This window comes from Pseudochaenichthys georgianus, chromosome 11 (genome assembly GCF_902827115.2).
Source record: "Pseudochaenichthys georgianus chromosome 11, fPseGeo1.2, whole genome shotgun sequence".
Taxonomy (NCBI): domain Eukaryota; kingdom Metazoa; phylum Chordata; class Actinopteri; order Perciformes; family Channichthyidae; genus Pseudochaenichthys; species Pseudochaenichthys georgianus.
This window is the reverse complement of record NC_047513.1, coordinates 25,232,148-25,250,659: the sequence shown is the minus strand read 5'-3', so window position 1 is coordinate 25,250,659 and position 18,512 is coordinate 25,232,148. Positions and strand designations below refer to the sequence as shown.

Genomic DNA, 18,512 nt, shown 5'->3' with positions numbered 1-18,512 from the left:
CAAAGCAGGGAGATGCATTTTTAATACACTTACATTTTATTTATAGAAGTAATAACTGTACATAATTCTTTATAATCATCAAGATTGGTGACCCTTTACGAAGAGTCAGTATAATTCACTCTGATGATTTTGCTGGGGGAAAGCATTCTGTGCAAATAGTGATAAGCTGGATTTAACACTAAAAAAGGCTTGGGCCACAGTTTTAGATGCAGCACATTTAATAAAAACACTGACCTCACACTCAGCTACTCCAGTGTATCAATCATCCCGGCTACATCACAGCCAGTGCCCTAAGAGCGGTTTGTCAGATGAAACTAAAATATTTCATATTTGGTAGGAAAAGGTGACCGACAGTGCTACAAGTGGAAAGAACCACACAAATAAATAGGACGCTCGTGTTACCGTTGTCCTGACGTGTTTCTCAGAATGGATTGACCTTTACTAAACCCAGGAACAGATTGTGCAGATTGTGTAGAAGCGTCTAAAGACAGCTGCTGTAATCAGATGCTTTTTAAATGGTTTATAAGCTTTACAAAAGTGTCTCAGTTGACAATCATCTTACTTTTTTTTATTGTGCAGAATTTATCTTTCTCTAATACATTTCCAGATATAGCTATCCGAAGTTAAAAAAAAAAGCAGGAGTAAAACTGTATTTAAAGGTAGGGTAGGTAAGAATGGAGAAACCAGCTGGAGTGGGCTAGAATTTGAAACTACGCAGCCGAAACAAATCTTCCACTTCCTTACAGAGCCCCTCCTCCTCATGACCAAAGAGGGCACGAGATAAATGTGTGCACGAGATGGAAGGCTAACAGGCAGGTAGGCTAAAATAACTGGTCGTGCTTTTTACAGCGCCACGGCTTCCACAGATGACATTTGTTTATGTATTTATTGTCAAAGCATTTAATGTATTCATTGCTATCGGGATGTTAAGAGCATTCCATGGCATATAACAAAAAGTGTTTCTGAAAGTGAATTACCTACCCCACCTTTAACGATGAGTTTTTCTCTGATCTTGGTGATATAAATGTCCATTTAATCTAAAGCAGATGCCATCGTCAGCCACTGCCTAATTATGTATTATATTACAACAAGCAAAAAAAGACTTAAGAGACAGTAAACCTCTGTACAGAAATGCTTTATCATCTCTGAGCTCCACTACCTACCTCTACCTCTGGGAGGCGATCTCACACAAGCTAGATATTTACAGTTAGGCCAATGTACACCATTTCATCCTGAGGGGACAATAAGAGATCAACTATAGCTTAGAAAAATACTCCAGAATAAAGCTATCATTAGAAATTTGGGAGCGACATGTTCTTTTTTGCATAAATAAGGCCGTTACAGGCTAAGGCTTTTTGGAGACACACTCTAGTTGAGTTGAAGTCTTTCAATGATGTCAGTCCTTGCTGTGAGTCGCTTGAAGTCTTCAAAACAGTGTTTCAATTGTGTCCGCTGTCACTCTCGTAGCTGAAGAGAAGAAAAGATGAGGTAAGACATGATGGCATCGACATAATACAGTTACAGGAACACACATAATGCGTATTCTGTCCGTATGTAATACTGTATAGTCACAGAGACAGGATCACAAGCTTCAGGTTAAGGCTGATTGAAGCACATGTTTACAGACTTAACTGGGAAAAAAGCTGAAGGAAAATCCAGCAGTGTTTCTGTTGTGTTTCTGTTAAAATGGGGCTTGCGTCTGCAGTTTCTCTTGTTGGTATGCATAGCAAAAACAACAAAACGCTTTCAGGCAATAAAGAACTGCTTAGCCGTTCAGGATCATGGTAATGCTAGAATTAGCATTTTGTGTTTTCATGACGAGAGGTAGCTATTGATTGACGCTCGTACTGAATCAGCAGTTTTGAGTTAACACACTCAGCAGCAGATCGCTCAAACACACGGATGAAGGCTGTATGTCATGAGTCATGACTTAGCAAATGACAGAAAATCATAGAAACAAATAGGGATGGGGCAAGAAGGATTTTGTCTCGGATCAGGACACAAACACAAAAAATAAGTTGATTGTGGTGAATGCCCATTATTGCGATACTCGTAAATATCCTCACGAGTGACTTGAGAAAGCTGTCAAGCCTGCTATAATGGTTAATAAATAAAAAATAGAGATTTTTTTAATAAATATAGGAATTATGTAAGAAAGAACAAAACACAAAACAATCCCATATGTTTTATAATTATATTTTTAAATGTATTGATTGCTTAATTATTTAGAGAGACCTGAATATATATGTATTTTCTTCTCTTTAAAAATACGTGTCCTTTCTTAACAAAATGTAAGGTAAAGTGACACCAGTTTCTTTAATTGTTATTTTTTAAGGGTTTTAAGCATATTTTGATGATTACGGGATAATATTGTATTTGAGTACGAAATCTTCCTTTCATCTCATGCCTAGAAACAGATCATTTATTTGCTCTTACTTGTGATCTCAGGATGCGTTACTCCACTCGTATGTTGCACTGCTCCTATCGCTCCTATCGCTCCGTTCCCTTCAACACTGAAGTCTGTCTTCGCTGAACCAGCAGGTGCACTGGGTGGGGGGCTGATGCTCCCAGAGGCTGGTTTCTTTGCCACCGGTGGAGGAGCTCTGTCCAACTTCACCCCGCCATTGGAATAAACGGTGGCCTTCGATTGGTCAGACACCTGCATGAGTTCGGCCGCCAAACTCTGCTTCAGACTCACCTGAGCTTCAGGGGAGGAGGCAGCTGGAGTCTCTATCACAACTTTCTTTGTGCTCCTGGAGAAGATAAAGCTGGCGGTGGAGGCTGGAGTCTTGAGCATTTCAAATCCCTCGGCTGATTTCAACGACAGAGCGCCGTGTTCCCCGAGAGAGCTATAGGTGGATCTAACGCCTAGTCGGGATGGGAGACCACCTCTTGAAGACATGGCGGCCGTTTTCATACGTATGGCTTCCTGTAAGCGCATGGAAGGGGCGACTGAGGATGTCTTTACTGACTGAGGGGGGGATTTTAGTGACAAAGACTTGCGGATGGGCTTCTGTGGAATGTTCTGAGCTCCTGTGACTGAGACTGGGCAATTGTCCTGAACTGAAGCTCCCTGATTTGTTGTTTTGTCCTCCCTCTCCGCTTTCACCACATCTTCAGTCATGTTGACCGATCTGAGACGAACCATCTGAAGCAGGGAAGGGGTCACCAGAGGTATGTTAGCGTCCTCTTTAGGAATGAGTGCACTTTTGTGGCGGGAAAGGAGCTCCTTGCTTCTGGCGTCTCGGTTTGGTACGCCTGGTTGCCGTCTGAAGTTAACCCCTTGGGTCAAACTCTCTGCTGGTAGAGGCGGTGCCACTGGGACAATAACTGGAAGTTGGGCGCTGACGGGAGCCTCGATGGGAGACTGATCTTCAAGTTTTGGAGAGTCTCGCTTCAGGGAACTGCTTGGAGGAACCAAAGTAGACTCCAACATTGGGTGATCTGCTTTTGTAATGGATGCCAAAGGGGTTGCCACGACTGGTGGAGATTGGACACAGTCTGAAACAGATACTACACTCTGCACTGGTCTGCAAATAGTATCTTCTGCAATGTTGGATTCTGAATCTTGCACAACAACCTCTGGTTCGATGTCCGTTACTGTTTGTGGTACAGCAGGGGGCACGTCTGCAATTTGTCCATGTGCAGATGTGTTGGCTTCACTCGAATCATCAATAGTCTCTTTATCCTCCTCTGTCCGTGTTTTTGTTTCACCCAGATCTGTGACGCAACTGTCCATCACATTTGTTAGACTTTCTGTCACCAAGGGCGGAGGGGGTGGTGGAAAGTCAACGTCATCTCCTCCATCAAACACAGAGTCTCCGTCCATTGGAGGTGGAGGGGGCGGCCAGCAAGACTCCACAACGTGGATCTCCTCCTGCACCCTCTGTAAGTCGTCTGGTGGCGAAGACACTGATGAAGGAGGCGTCTTTCTTGACAGGGGAGGTGTGGGGTGGTATGCCGGGGGGGGAGAAGGAGGTGGCGAGAACTTAGTGATTTTGGGGACTTCTACTGTGGCAACCTCACTTTTGGCCATTTCGTTGTCACTCTTATCAACGACAAGTGTAACCCTGTGCTGAGACGTGGTCGTATGGTTCTCACCAGGCAAATGAACCGCTAAAGACGCAACACTCTCTTTCTTCACCAATTCCTCTTTGTGCAGTACTGTCACTGGTTTCTTCATGACAGGAGGAGGCTCTTTCTTCGGACTCTTAGGGTCCTTCACCACAAGGTTACTACTCTGCTCTTGTTTTTGAACATCTGAACTTACTAGCATCTCCTCTTGTTTGTTATTTGGACATTCCATATTCTCCATCTCCTTGTTAAGACCTTCAGAACTTGTTTCTAACAACATCTCAGGCTTTACTTGGCTTTCTAAGACAGATTGGCATACAGTTGATTGTTTTTCAATTGAATCTGGTATCTCCTTGATGTCTTCAGTCTGGGTTCCTGCTTGTTTAACTGTGGTGTCTTGTTTCTGCGCTGGGTTCTGGGTTACTTTGCTGACATTAGGGTTTGGCCCAAACAGTAACTGAAAGGTGCGGTTGTTGTGAACCCATGTCTCTGGAGGAGGAGCACATGGCGCTTTGACTTTGGGAGGTGGAGGGATTTTCAACAGTTCTCTGACTTCAGCTGCAAAAGTTGAAGAAATGTTATTCGGAGTGAGTTCATCTGCTGCAACAGTGGGTTGAGATCCCTGTGAAGGCAGGCTGGAGCTACATGTGGAAACATCTGGATTGACAGGCTCAGATGTACCAGAAGATAGAGAGGTAAGCGAGGAGCAAGGAGAAGCTGCTGAGGATGAGGCCCGAGACACCGATCTCTCCGGTTTGACAGGTTTCTTCTTCTGTTTGTCAGGGGGGGTTGGGGAGATCCCTTTTGGGGTGAGTGTTGGAGTGCCACTCTGACTGGAGTAGCCACTGGAAGGGGACATGGTGCGTTCAAATTTCCCCTCATCTGAGGGAGTTTTCTGTGGGGAGTAGCTGCTGTGTCCAGTGGAAGAGGCCTGTGTTGGGTTCAAAGGACTGGAGGAAGCATCTAGACAGCTTGACCCAGTGGAGTTCTGTAGCTTGACTGATTTGTTCTCATCTTGTGCTATACTGTTTTCTGTGGCGTTTGCACCATCAGAGTCATTGATCTCTACCAGAACGTTGGAGTTACTCTTGATCTTATTACTATGCAGAGAGTTTGTTCTCCGTGGAGGCGGCGGGGGTTGCTTGGTCTTCATAACCGACAGACTGCGAGTGCAATTCTGTTTAGTCTTTGCATCGTCCCCAGCAGCCACTGACCCTGAAACGTCAGACTCAGATTCTTGACCTGTAACATTTTCTCTTTTACTGCTGAAGCTGCTGATCATGCTAACTGAACTACGCAGACTGTCAATGTCTTGGTCCCCATTACACTGCTCTGCCTGGCTCTCCCGCCCATTCGGTCCCGCTCTGTGTGAGTTACTACTACGCGTGCTACCCTTAGAAGATCCTGGAGAAGAGTTTGAAATAATGATCTTTGAAGACTGTGTCTCGCTCCAGTTCAACCCCGAAGCAGATGTTAGCATCAGTGTGGATTCGCTTTGGGAATTGTCACTCTGGGAACCATCTCCATCGGATCTTCTGGACAAAAAAGGGCTGACTGATAAGTCCCCTGATGCCAGACTGCTCTTGCTTACAGTGCGGACACTACTGCCATGGTTTACATTGCCGCCACGCGTCCGGCTACTGCTGCGGTCGATCTCTATGACGTCAATCGAGCTGGGTAAGACTGCATTAGGGATGATTGTAGACATGTAGGTGGCCTGGGGAGACATGGACATCACTGGGCCCTAAAAACAAAACACAGAAAAATGAATTTGTCTTAAATGGTCAACTCGGGATTTTCTAAAATACAGAAGATTGAATTCAAAGCAGTATCCTGAACTAACTGAATTACATTTTACCTGGCGTTCCTGGAGGAAGCTTAACATCGTTGAAGGACAGAAGGAGGAGGAAGTGGTCGTGCCAGGTACTGCAAGCGACTTGGGTCTCATGGATGAGTTGGGGCAGAGATAGGAGCCAAGGCCCTGGTGGTTGAAAGGCTGCTCGTCTTGGTACATTGCCTGGAGTTGCTTCCTCAGCAGCTGTTCATCTCTGGATGCCTGTTTAGGAGTGAAGTGAGGACCATTCTTATGTGAAAAAAATCACAAAAACCACTAATGCATGTAAAAAGAAATGATTCTGGAGAACTGTTTACCTCTAGCTCTGACAGGTGCACTCTTGCTCCCTCCTGTTTTGCGTCTGGAGTCCCTCCATCAACTGTAGGAATGATAACTACGCCTGATTGGCTGTTACTGAGATTTCCGTCATGATCCGGGGTAGAAACAAGCTTCTGGAAGCTTCTGTGCAATGCTGGAAAAGAGGGTATAATACCATCAATAACAAGTTCACCACCAACGATATTTGAAGTCTACTAGTTTAGAAAAGATGAATGTGTGGACATACCGAGCTCTTTCTGGACCTGGTTGGGTATGCCCATGATGGTGGTCCTCCGGCCCCTCTTCCTGCTCTTATCTAGTATTTTCACTGGATTCAGAGGCTTGAATGTTGACCCTAAAAGAGAGATCACATTGTTATAATACTATATTATTTTTGCACTGAAAAAGCTGGAACAGGTGAAGAAGTTGGGAAAATAATGGGAGGAATAATACATTAATAATACATTTATTTATAAGCACTTCTCTTAAAATGTGTTACAAATTGCTCTACACATGCAAACAAAACCAAACAAGGCATAGCAAATGTGTTCAATGTCAAAGGACATGAGCATAGAGAAAGTAAGACACTATGAATGAAAGGGCTCAGATAAATAGGTTAATATAAAATTAAAATAAAATACAAAAAGCTTTCACAAGAAGAATCATTTTAGGACGTGAATTAACAGAAGTTAGAGACTCAGCGTGTCTGTATTTAGTAGGCAGAGTTTCATTGTGTTTAGTAACCAGCAGGTATCCATCTGCTAGCATTAGAATGCATAACAACTTAGGGAAGAATATTACAAGACTGGCTTTTCCAGAGGATTTGAATTAAGTTTAAATTATGGACCAGAATACCAATCACACGGCATGCTGTGCTCCAGCTGTGATATGCAGTGGGAGCCGCAGTGCTGTCTTCAGATGCTTAGAACTGTTGAGTTATTGAAAATGTGCTGTGTGTGTGTGAAGTTGTTTTCCCTTTGAATTCACATCATATCTGCACAGGCACCAAGCAGCTGGGAATAAGACACACATGCTAAATAAGTACACACTTATGACGCGCTAAAAAGCAGGAACAAAAGCTCTAACATTCACAGGCAAAAGCACTGTGATTAGCTCTTATTTCACTAAGATGAACCAGATATAGATGCTTCCTCTCAGAGTCTTTCTCACACACGTGCACACACACAGCTGTGGTTTACCTTGACGAGTGAGCACAGGCCTGGTGGACACAGCAGAGGTTACCGTGGTATCAGTGCTCCCCGTGGTGGACCTTGACTCCGGAGAGCTACCATCGTCCTTGGAGCTGATATCCTGCTCCGGACGCAGAGTGTCTGTGGACTGAAGGACACACACACACACGGACACACACACACACACACACACACACACACACACACACACACACACACACACACACACACACACACACACACACACACACACACACACACACACACACACACACACCGTTTTGAGTTAGCTGACGTTCTTTGTGTGAAGGAAAGATGACACTTAGCATTCGGGGGTAACTTACAGCAATGCTCTCGTTGTCAGGTAAGTTGAGTCCATTTGGGTGTTCTGTTAGAACAAAAAGGAGGAGAATCAAACGAGGGAGCTCAATAACTACATTTCCAACCATAGAATCAGGAATATACAGTATCTAAAATTAGTGTTGGAATCATAGATACAGAAAGTGGTTCATTTGAAGCTCTAGCTAGTGACCTTCGTATAGAAAAGTACCGTTGAGAAACACAAATCTGTTATATTTTCCAACTTGACTGTACATCGGTGTGAATAATATGCCATTTGGTGTCTACAGTGTGAGCTCATATGTTTTCGTGCCGCCTCTGACCTTCCTGCTGTTGTATCTTGAGCCCCTCCTGGGCCTCAGTGTGCAGATCCTCCAGGTACTGTGGCCTGCTGCCCTCAATGAAAACATTCTCCTGGTAGTGCTGGGAGGTGCTGTAGTGGACGGTCAACCTCTTCTGCTCTTCATTCCCCTTTGGGCCAGCTGGGGTCAAGAGGAAAGGGACAGGGAAAAGAGAGACGGAGAAACATGTGATATGGTTTGCTGTTGTGTCCTAGAGAGTTCTCCATACGTAGGAATGGATACCACACGTACTTATTACTGTGTATCTTCGATTTTGCCCATTTTAAACTAAAATTCCACAAAGCTATTTAAAACATCTTTCTTGACTTTCTCATCCTCTTAGGGAAAAGAAACGCCAACCCACATCCACACATATCCAAATGATCAGCTTTACATCTTAACAACCCTTTGCATCTCCACTTCTCTTGGTTATGTTTGTTTCTATGAACCTTTGATGTAGAGCACTCCTCAGCCGAGCAGTTAGTGTGGGCACACGTCCAAACCAGACTGGGCTCTCTACAGTGAACTATTGACGGGTTAATCCTCTGCAGTATCCTCGCTAGTCCATGGGGGATTAGATAATCTGGATTGTCCCCATGTTCAGATGCCACTGGACCCCCTACCAAGTGTCCTCCTGCAAGGGAAATGAGCCAGGCTCTCCCTTAATGATGGCTTTACAATATGTCAAAGAACTGCCAACAAATGGGAAAATAAAGTACTAAGCTAGCAGGTTCAGAGAGGGCTAGACTTGCATGTTGTTGTCTTTAGTATGTGGACACAACAATAATATTTGATGATTAAGGCAGTGGAAGCACTCCCTTGTCTTCAATACTGTTGCATTATTGTCTGTTTTTGATGTGATCACATAACATGGTTTTATTTTGTCAAGAAGTTGGTGGTTGGATCCGTGGCCCCTGCGGTCAACAATCCACTTCTCCTGATGGAACAGCCATCGTGTGTAAGTGGAGTCAATGTGTATCGCTCCTGATGAGCAGGTTTTGAACCAGTGTAAGAATGTGTGTGTGGGTTGCAAAGACTAGACCAGCATTTTAAGCAATCCATTTATTTATTTAATCGTTTATTTGGCAGGGACGATGCACAGTAATGAACACTTACAACATTCAAATGTGTCAAGCATGTACCGTGTCATTGCAGAGGGCATCTGAACCGAATACATTTAATAAAAGTGGTCTCTGTTTCTCTGCACGTCTATCTTGAGAGTTCATCACAAAGCGTGTATCTGATCGACCTCACGCTTGGCGAGCCATCGCTCTGGTTAATAACAGACAACATCCAAGTTGTATGTTGTCTGTTATTAACTAATCAAATGTCAAAGTGAGGTGTTCGCTTTCCCTCCCTTTGTCACTCTCAACACTGGGGCTCTCAGTCTCAGTTGTTAAGGGAACACTGTGCGGTAACAGTGTGTGTGTGTGTGTGTGTGTGTGTGTGTGTGTGTGTGTGTGTGTGTGTGTGTGTGTGTGTGTGTGTGTGTGTGTGTGTGTGTGTGTGTGTGTGTGTGTGTGTGTGTGTGTGTGTGTGTGTGTGTGTGTGTGTGTCCTCATGAATTCACACAGGTGAGGCGGCCCAGACACAATGCCCTCCCCTGTGTGGCTGTGGGAAGTCTCAGGTCATTGTGAACCTGGGACTTTCTGATGCAATCCAAGAAACGGAGACAAAGTTCATTACAAAACGACCACCTCTGAGTGAATGAGTCTCACATTTAAGGTGCTAGTTGTTATTAATTGGAAAAGCACTTAATGAGATTCCACAAGACCCCTAAGGGAGGATTTGGGTCAATTTAGACGATACCAAGAAAAAAAAAGTCAGTTAAGCCTTTTATCTGATTAGAGAGGACCCCCGAACTGCCTTTAATACTAATGCGTTCTTACCAGTGTGTCTATACATGAGACAGATAAGCTGTGCACAAAATCAGCCAATTAAAACCTTTACAATAAGAATATCTGACTTATCCATCACCTTATAACAGTCACAGTGCAACACGACCGCTTAATGGTATATAACGTATTGGAAAATGTCAGCTCAACTGCAGAAACCGAGTATTAACGTTGTATAAACAAGTGTCTGTCAGCAGCCTGAAGCCTGCCAAATTCCTCCACGTGAGTCAGCACTCACCCTTCTTCTTGAAGACAGACAGCAGAGAGTGGAGGCTCTTCCTCAAGGACACCACCATGCCTACACCAGCGCCATAACAGACACAAAATCAAAGTATATGGGAAAGCTAATTAAAGTCCAACAAGTCCTCTCTCTGTCTGAAAAATAAAGTAGATCCAAATGAGCTCGGAGGATGGAACAATTATAAAAATCTTGTCAAGCTCTCTCTTCCTCTGCGGGGACTTGAGAAGGACGAGTTCACAATCTGCTTCCAGCCAAGCAGCATGTCCCAGCTGCCTTATCCCGAGTCTGATACCCCTCCCTCCCTCCCTCTCTCTCTTTAGCTCTGTCGCTCACACTGGCTCGCTCCATTGCAATTCCCTCTCTATTGTCAAATTAAGAACCCCCCCTCAGCAGCAAAACGGCTGTCAAAGGTTGGCTTTCAGGAGGCATCGACCCCCACTTTGCTCAATACGGACGGACACGTGTGATTGTGAATGCTCACACACGAGCCAAGAGCCTTGAAAGACAAAACTTTCAAAGGCAAAAGGGAATATTTGAGAAAACTATCACTTTAAAGGATTTTGTGAAGCTTCAGATTTCTCTTGAGACCCCGTAAGGAGTCTGACTCACAGGTTGGAAACGACTGTTTGATTACTGTTTGGTATTTTAATATTAAATTATTCATATCTTGTACATCAAAGTATTTTACAAGTTTTTTGAAGAGTTTGGCGGAGAGCATGCATTACATTCTTGTTTTAAAAAAATGAAAGTTAAATATTACTAATAATTACTGATACAACCTGAACATTTTACAAATGTTTGTGTATAAAACAACAACAATATAAATATTCTTCATTAGAATACATAGAAGCTAGAGACTCAGACTCAAACAATTCCCTCATAACAAGACATAACAAAATAATTATTTAAAAAATGTGTTACTTTAAAATACTGCATTCCTCAGCCTGTGCCATAAAATGTTATTTATAGGCACTTACAGTAAGGCTTTCCTCTTTGTGTTATTTGTTATTAATTACAAGTGTGGCTATAATAAAAGCTGGTTATTTATTTAGGGTTATACAGCTCCATTTGTCATTGTCCTTTCCCCTAATGAAAGCCTTCAGCTGTCTGACGCTGCGTCTCATTATCTCACGGCTACAGGGCTACATGTGACAGCAGAGGTTGTGTCCTTACTGCTAAAAGTAACTGCATTTCCATGCCTACGTCTAACCCTCGTCCCTGCATCGCTTCCTCCAGTGGCCTCTCTCCTCCCTCTGTCTCTGCAAATCTCTCCTCCTTTACATCTCTGCCGTTCCCTTCCTGTCTGCCTTTTAGCCACAGAAGTTTAAAGTTATAAATAACTGACACAGCCGCGGATCATCATCATCGCGCTTTCGTGGCGCTGTGTGCGTGCGTGTGTGCGTGTGTGTGTGGATTAGTTTCTATGCAACTACTGATGTTTTCTGAGAAACTGCAGCGGGTATGAAATACAACACGGCTATGGGGGGGGGACTTTTTTGTGTGGAAAAAGGCTGATTCTGTGCCAAACAAACAACCAGTGCTGTGTTGCAGGGTTACTTCCACACCATAGAAGAAGTGGCACGGCAGAGGGCTACAGCTGGCCCCTACAACAGGACCAGCTGGAGGGTGAACACTATCACGTTCATCCACAACACTCCCACCATCCCGCCTCACACCAAACCAACACGGAACTCCTACAATACAGATTTGAAGGATAATAAATAACTGTCAGATTAAGGCTGACATTTGTCACAAATATGTATCGACAAATATTTAAGACAGGAAACATACTTTTAACATAACTTTACATTACTAAAAACAACAGATTCAAGGCCCTTACAGGTGGGGTAGGTAATTCACTTCAGAAATACTTTTTGTTATATTCCATGGAATGCTCTTAACATCCCGATAGCAATGAATACATGAAATGCTTTGACAATAAATACATTTAAAAAAAATGGATCTGTGGAAGCCGTAGTACTGTAAAAAGCACGACCAATCATCTGAGCCGGCCCGGCTAAAATAACTGGATGGCCTACCTGCCTGTCAGCCTTCCATCTGTGCACAAACTTATCTCGTGCCTTCATTGGTCATGTGCGCGTTCGTGTGTGTTGGAGGAGGGGCTCTGTGAGGAAGTCTGAAGGAAGGGGCAGATTTGTTCCGGTTGTGTACTTTCAAATTCTTGCGCATTCGAGCAGGTTTCTCCATTCTTACCTATCCTACCTTTAAATCTACATTTCATATGGGATTCAAATCTGTGTTTAATGTTGGGATTGTCTTCATATTCAATTGTTGGATCCTGTATCTCTGTTCAGTTAGGGTATTTTGGGTTTAGGAAGTTTCCTAACGGAGTACAATTACCCAGAAGTACCTACATGGCAGCCATGATAATAGTTATTGAATTATTAGAAAGCTGAGGAAAGGCTTCCCTTATTGTCTCCTTTAAAATAGGAGACATTTGACCCTCCTTTATAAAAGAAAAATGAGATAATCCTTTTTTTGGCAGCAACTTTTAAAGTGACACTCACTCACGAAAACAACAGTTTGTGACTGACAGGTAACATGACGATTATGTTAGTTTGGTATCGATAAAGCATTTCCAATCCAATGCCACGCTTTTCCTAAATCACGATTAAGTCTGTTTTGCATCTTTACTTAACCCTATGAAGTTTTTCACTAAAGTTAAAGAAAAGGCATAGATTTGTTTGACTTTTCGATCAGAGTCAGAGTTGTTAGCCAGTGTCCAGGGTCAGACTGCCACGCCTGGTTTGGGGCTGGAATAATCTGAGACCTTCAGGAGAGCAGCTTTCAACATGGGAGTCATGCCAGAGGATTTACTCTGTCAGAGACTAAACCTGTCCCTCTCCTCACCTCACACCTCCCGCCTCTCATATGTACTTCCCCTCCATCAGCACTTCTCTTTAGCTCCTAATCCATTTTCATTTGTGCACGACAGTTTACTAATATAAGGGAGCTTATGTGCATGAAAAAATGGCTGCTGTTTGACAGTGATGTGGCCTTTTAATATATGCCAGGGCAATATTAATATTATACTGTTATCATGATATGACACTAGATATTGTCTTTGCATATAAGTTTTAAATATTAGTAGCAACTGCTGTTTTTTTCCTTATTTAAAGGCTGCATTACAAACAAATATGTAATTTTCAATATTTGCCACTTGGTCATTAAATCCACATTTATGGTGATGAATTATAAAAAATGGCAATGTGGCAACCATAGAATATCATCATTATTTGAAGGTATTTGGTCAAAACTATTGTTATATTTACTATATATATATATTTACTATCCCTTCTACACCCAATCCCCTCAATGCAGACCTTTACTAAGTGCCAATTTTGGGCTCCTCTGGACCAGCCTGTGCACCCCCCTGTTCTTAACCAAGACCCCTCATATCAATATTCATTAGAAGGCCTAAAGAGACACCATCTGGTCCTGGGGCAGAGGGTTTCTAAATGCCTTTGATTCAGCACACAAAAACACACCATTCCTCTGCATAGGCTAAATTAAACCGTGCAAAAGAGGGAAGTAACATATGCTAACTTCATGCGACTTTTACCAGACTTTAAAAAAATAAGAAGAGACAGCAAACATTTTTCTTTCAATATATTTAACTCTAGTGGCGACAACTTTCTTTCAACACTTTTAATTAAAGTACTGTGTCTTTTCAAGGGCGGCCCAGAGGCTGATTTACGGCTTTCTGTGTGTAAAGATAATACAATAAATCAGCCGAGTGGACGGTTAGCCGGTCAGACTGCAGGAGGACAATCCGAGTTCAGACAGCCAACAAAACAGACTTGTTCAAATGTCAAAAGGCCAAAAGAAAAACAGCTCATTAGTAAGAGCCACGTTGAAAATAATGTTGGTAATTTGACATGCTGCTTTCTCTTTCTGATTTATATCTAGTGTTGTGGATTCAAGCCAGTATAGCTGGAATGTACAGTATGTAGAGCTGAGGGAAGTAGTTGATAATTCGGGGTTAGTAAATCAAAGAAAACACATTTTTTATAATCGTTTTAAAAAATCAATAATCAAAGTGAACATGTTATTGTTTATGTGTCCAGTTTCTCTCAGACATTTTGTAGACTGGACATATTTTGTTTCTGTGTTGGTATTTTGTTTGTTCATGTTTTCCTGAAATGCCTTCCCCTCCTTTCCCTATCAACACACCTCGCCTCAATCAGCCTGGTTATTGTTCCCCTGCCTTTCCCAATCTTCTGCCTGACCTCACCTCAGCTTTCTCTCCACCTGCGCCTCATCCTCTCGTCAGGTTAGTCTGTATTTAAGTGTTGGCTCTCAGTATTTGTTTTTGTCTTGCCTGTGTGATTTTATGGTTATATATCAAAATCCCGTAGCCGCCTGCATTCAGGTTCACCTTCTCCACTCTTAATGACACTTTTATGAGGACGAAACATCCTAAATGTTTCATAAATAAAATAAAGTGCACCTTTAAACCAAAACTGTCATCATCCAAAATTCTAAATAAACTACAATACATCCAGAACTGCGCTGCCCGCCTCCTCACCCACACCCGCTCTAGAGACCACATCACCCCCGTCCTTCAAAACCTGCACTGGCTCCCTGTCCGTCAACGAATACACTTCAAAATCCTTCTGCTAACACACAAAGTTCTCAATAACCAGCCCCCCCCCCCTACCTCACCGACCTGATCCACCACTACACCCCTTCCCGCAGCCTTCGTTCATCAGAAGCGAACCTCCTCTCTATCCCCACACGAACCAAGCTCCGAACCTGGGGGGACAGAGACTTCTCCATCGCTGCCCCCACCCTCTGGAACTCCCCCCCCCCCCCACTTTCAAAACACACCTCTTCAGACTGGCTTTTAATTTGTGAATTATGTTGTGTTGCTGTTTTAATATTTTTTATTCTATTTTATCTCGTTTTATCACCACTGTAAAGCGTCTTTGAGCACCTGAAAAAGCGCTTCAAATTAAATGTATTATTATTATTTATTTGCAGCTAGCTCTTGAAGACAAAGTCACCCACCATATATATTCTGGAATCAAATGCTGCTTATAGATCACTAGACAAAACGTAATAATGAACAAATAAACCAGACAAGACTGACTGACAAAAATCAGGCACTTGCTGATTTAATAAAAACCTAATATACCAGTTTCACCGGATAAGACACAGATATGTTGCATTAACACGCCATTTGGTGTACACAGATATAACGTATTGCTCCACTAGAGGGTGCTGTATCCACTTCTATTGTTCTGCAAGTATGATTCTGCAAAAACAGCAGGTCATTGTATGAGAACATTAACTGGAGATAAACAGGGCCCGTTTGTACTGATGATGAGCTAAATGTAATAAATGAGTCCCAGTGGACTGACCAAGCCCAGAGTCTGACTCTTAACACGCACACACACACACACACACCACACACACACACACACACACACACACACACACACACACACACACACACACACACACACACACACACACACACAACACACACACACACACACACACACTCTTATTGGAAAATGTAATACCTTGACCACATGGGGAGTATTAGCTCATCTCATGTCCTCAGCTGAACCACTTATTAGCTGCAGAGGAAGAAGCTCGTAAACAGAGACTCAGAGAGAGGATGCAAAAGGCTGTTCTATCTTTGTCTTAAACTTCAGGTGAGCATTCAGGCCACTGGGCCATGAGAAGTAGCCGGGTTTCCACTTCATGCACGACTGCGCTTTAAATGGCCGCTGTGTGTGCATATTCAGTGCCAACATGCTGGGTCTATTTTGGGTGAGGGGGACAGTGGAAGGAAGGCACAGAGCTATAAAGATAGACTTGAGTACAACAAAGATAACATTGAAAATAGAAGGAGCAGTGATTCACACCAGGTGTCAGGCACACCTGCAGAGCCACAAGGTCACAGCTGGGGAACACACAAAGCGTCTGTTCAGGACCGGAGCCTGGGACTTTCTCATCCTGGGAAAGTGTCTTGAGGTTTCAGGGAAATGTACCGTTGGATTGATAAAACACTGTAATTCTATATGAGCTTAATGTCTGTTCATGTCTACAAAATTGAAAACTGAGCGTAAATGTGTGAGGCTGTAAGATGTGTTATTGCCTCTTAAAATACTTTCCTTCCTGTCTTTCAGCCCCAAGATATTTTTGTTTTCATACAGAGGATTATAAAGATAAGGAAGACTAATGGGGAAGATAAACGTAGAAATCAATGATCATAAACCTATTTTGTGTCTCTTATAAGAGAAGAAAACAGTTATTCGTCTTATATCTGTGACTTTACAGTACATGACAATGCTTTCATATCATTTCATATAAATAATAATGAGCACTGACTCAACAATATACAGTATGTTGAATATTCTTAAAGAAAGAGGGAAAAAACTACAACTCGTACAACTAAATATTAAAAAATATGTACAATACAATTTCATAAATAAATGAAAAAATAAATACTTTAACAAGCAAGCACAATAGTTTTGAGGTAATGTTATGTGATGTTAAACTGGAGTCAAGGCATTTGTTGGGAACTATTTTCAGATGCGGATGAATACACCGTTGGACGGTGTTTTTCGGATTGTAGAAGATAAGAAAGGAACATACCACAGGGTGGCCCATTAATGTATTTTAAATGATTTTTAGACAGCATTTCAGCTTTATTGCACATATAAACTCTTTTTGCTTTTGATTTGTTGGAAGAAAATACAAAAACAGTAGCCATAGCGATGACTTTCCCTATCGACCGCAATGTGTTCACTACTGGTTGTTCAGATAGAGGTAATGAAACTGCCAGAGCACAGAGAGACAGGGTTAACATGTGACCAGCAATAAACCTTGCCCCAACACACACACACACACACACACACACACACACACACACACACACACACACACACACACACACACACACACACACACACACACACACACACACACACACACACACACACACACACAGGCCATTACTCCCCTGATTTGTATTCCATGGTTGCTGTGGTGTACTTGAGTTATGAGCGCTCCCTTCTATTGAGTGGTGTAGTATTAACCAGGGGGGGGGGGCAGCAGACTATGCACATTTTAGTGGAAGACTTCATGTTGCATTGTTATGTTGTGAAAATATCCGGCACAGCTGTTCAGGTAACACAATATATACAGTGAGATTACTCTGTGTCTGTCCGATGGGAGCTGATCGTCCTTGAGGGAGCGTTACGAAACAAAACATACACAATGTAAGACTTGGAGATGACAGCCTGAGTGGTGGAGAGAGAAGACATGAGGAAGGAGACAGAGGGGAGGGGAAAGGAAATAGGAGGAGGAGGAGGGTTCAGGGGAGAGGCGGGACATACATCACCGAGTACAGTAACTGTCACATGAACCTCTGCATTTCTGATTTCCTCTGGGGGGGGAACGGAGAGAGAGAGAGAGAGATAAAGAGGGAACAGGAAAGGAGGTGAGAGGAAAGGGGAGGAGGATGAAGAGGGAACAAGTCACTGTAGGGTTATGAGCAAAACTGCATCATAAAACGTGCAACACCAGATTATGTTGCGGACTCAGATCATGTGCTTTCCTATCATTTATTGTAAAATGGAAATATCAGTTTACCTCTTTGTTACGTATTCTATGTTAGATATCAGGAATAAGAGAAAAAGCTTTTGACAAAGTTGAGGTTTTTACTGTGGGCATGTTTTATTATGATAAATGAGTAAAATCAGGTCACTGCAATATTTGAGTTATGGTAAAATAACATATTCTAAAATCTAGATTTCCCTCTTAATACAAATAGTATTGCCTAAACTGAGAATTTAAATATACTATTTGTATACACATCTATCAGAATGTGTGGCAGACTATAGTAATGACACATTTCCACTGCAGCGAGGTAGCCCCGTTTAAGCGTCCTTGCTCAGGCCTCGGGCTGCCTCGCTGGCCGTCCGAGGCCGTGGCGCATTTCCATTACAGTTTAGGACCTGGGGTAGCAACGCAGTGTAGGCGGGGCGGTCGGCTTTGTTGTTCCGTCGAGCTCCCGCTGGATTTTATCATCCCCAATGAGATGTAGGAACGTCGTCACCTCCTCGGTCGACCACGGTGTGCTCTTCTTTGACGTTGCCATTTTTGTAGCTCCTCCGTTTACAAAAAATGCTGTGTATAAAAATGCTGCAAGCTTGCTTCTAGATATATATGCAACGCTAGGGATGATCTCACGCGCGATCTTGTGACGATTCTCTCTGACCAATCAGCAGTCGAGAGTGTTGA

General features: G+C 42.9%; 1 protein-coding gene across 3 annotated transcripts in view; it reads right to left on the bottom strand.

Annotated features, from left to right (window-relative positions):
* Positions 1 to 5: 5 nt before the first annotated feature.
* nhsl3 (NHS like 3) overlaps positions 6 to 18,512 on the bottom strand; it is a 42,157-nt gene continuing 23,650 nt past the window's right edge. For 2 of the 3 annotated variants that reach the window (XM_034094076.2, XM_034094077.2), the window contains 8 exons: positions 8,079 to 8,237; positions 7,761 to 7,804; positions 7,426 to 7,564; positions 6,474 to 6,581; positions 6,226 to 6,380; positions 5,933 to 6,130; positions 2,437 to 5,818; positions 6 to 1,467 (listed from right to left, as the gene is read on the bottom strand). In XM_034094076.2, coding sequence (XP_033949967.1) covers positions 1,427 to 1,467; positions 2,437 to 5,818; positions 5,933 to 6,130; positions 6,226 to 6,380; positions 6,474 to 6,581; positions 7,426 to 7,564; positions 7,761 to 7,804; positions 8,079 to 8,237 — 4,226 coding nt within the window. In that variant the 3' untranslated portion in view covers positions 6 to 1,426. Of the gene's footprint in view, positions 1,468 to 2,436; positions 5,819 to 5,932; positions 6,131 to 6,225; positions 6,381 to 6,473; positions 6,582 to 7,425; positions 7,565 to 7,760; positions 7,805 to 8,078; positions 8,238 to 10,229; positions 10,495 to 18,512 lie in introns of those variants that run through there. The other variant, XM_034094078.2, reaches the window with a different exon arrangement.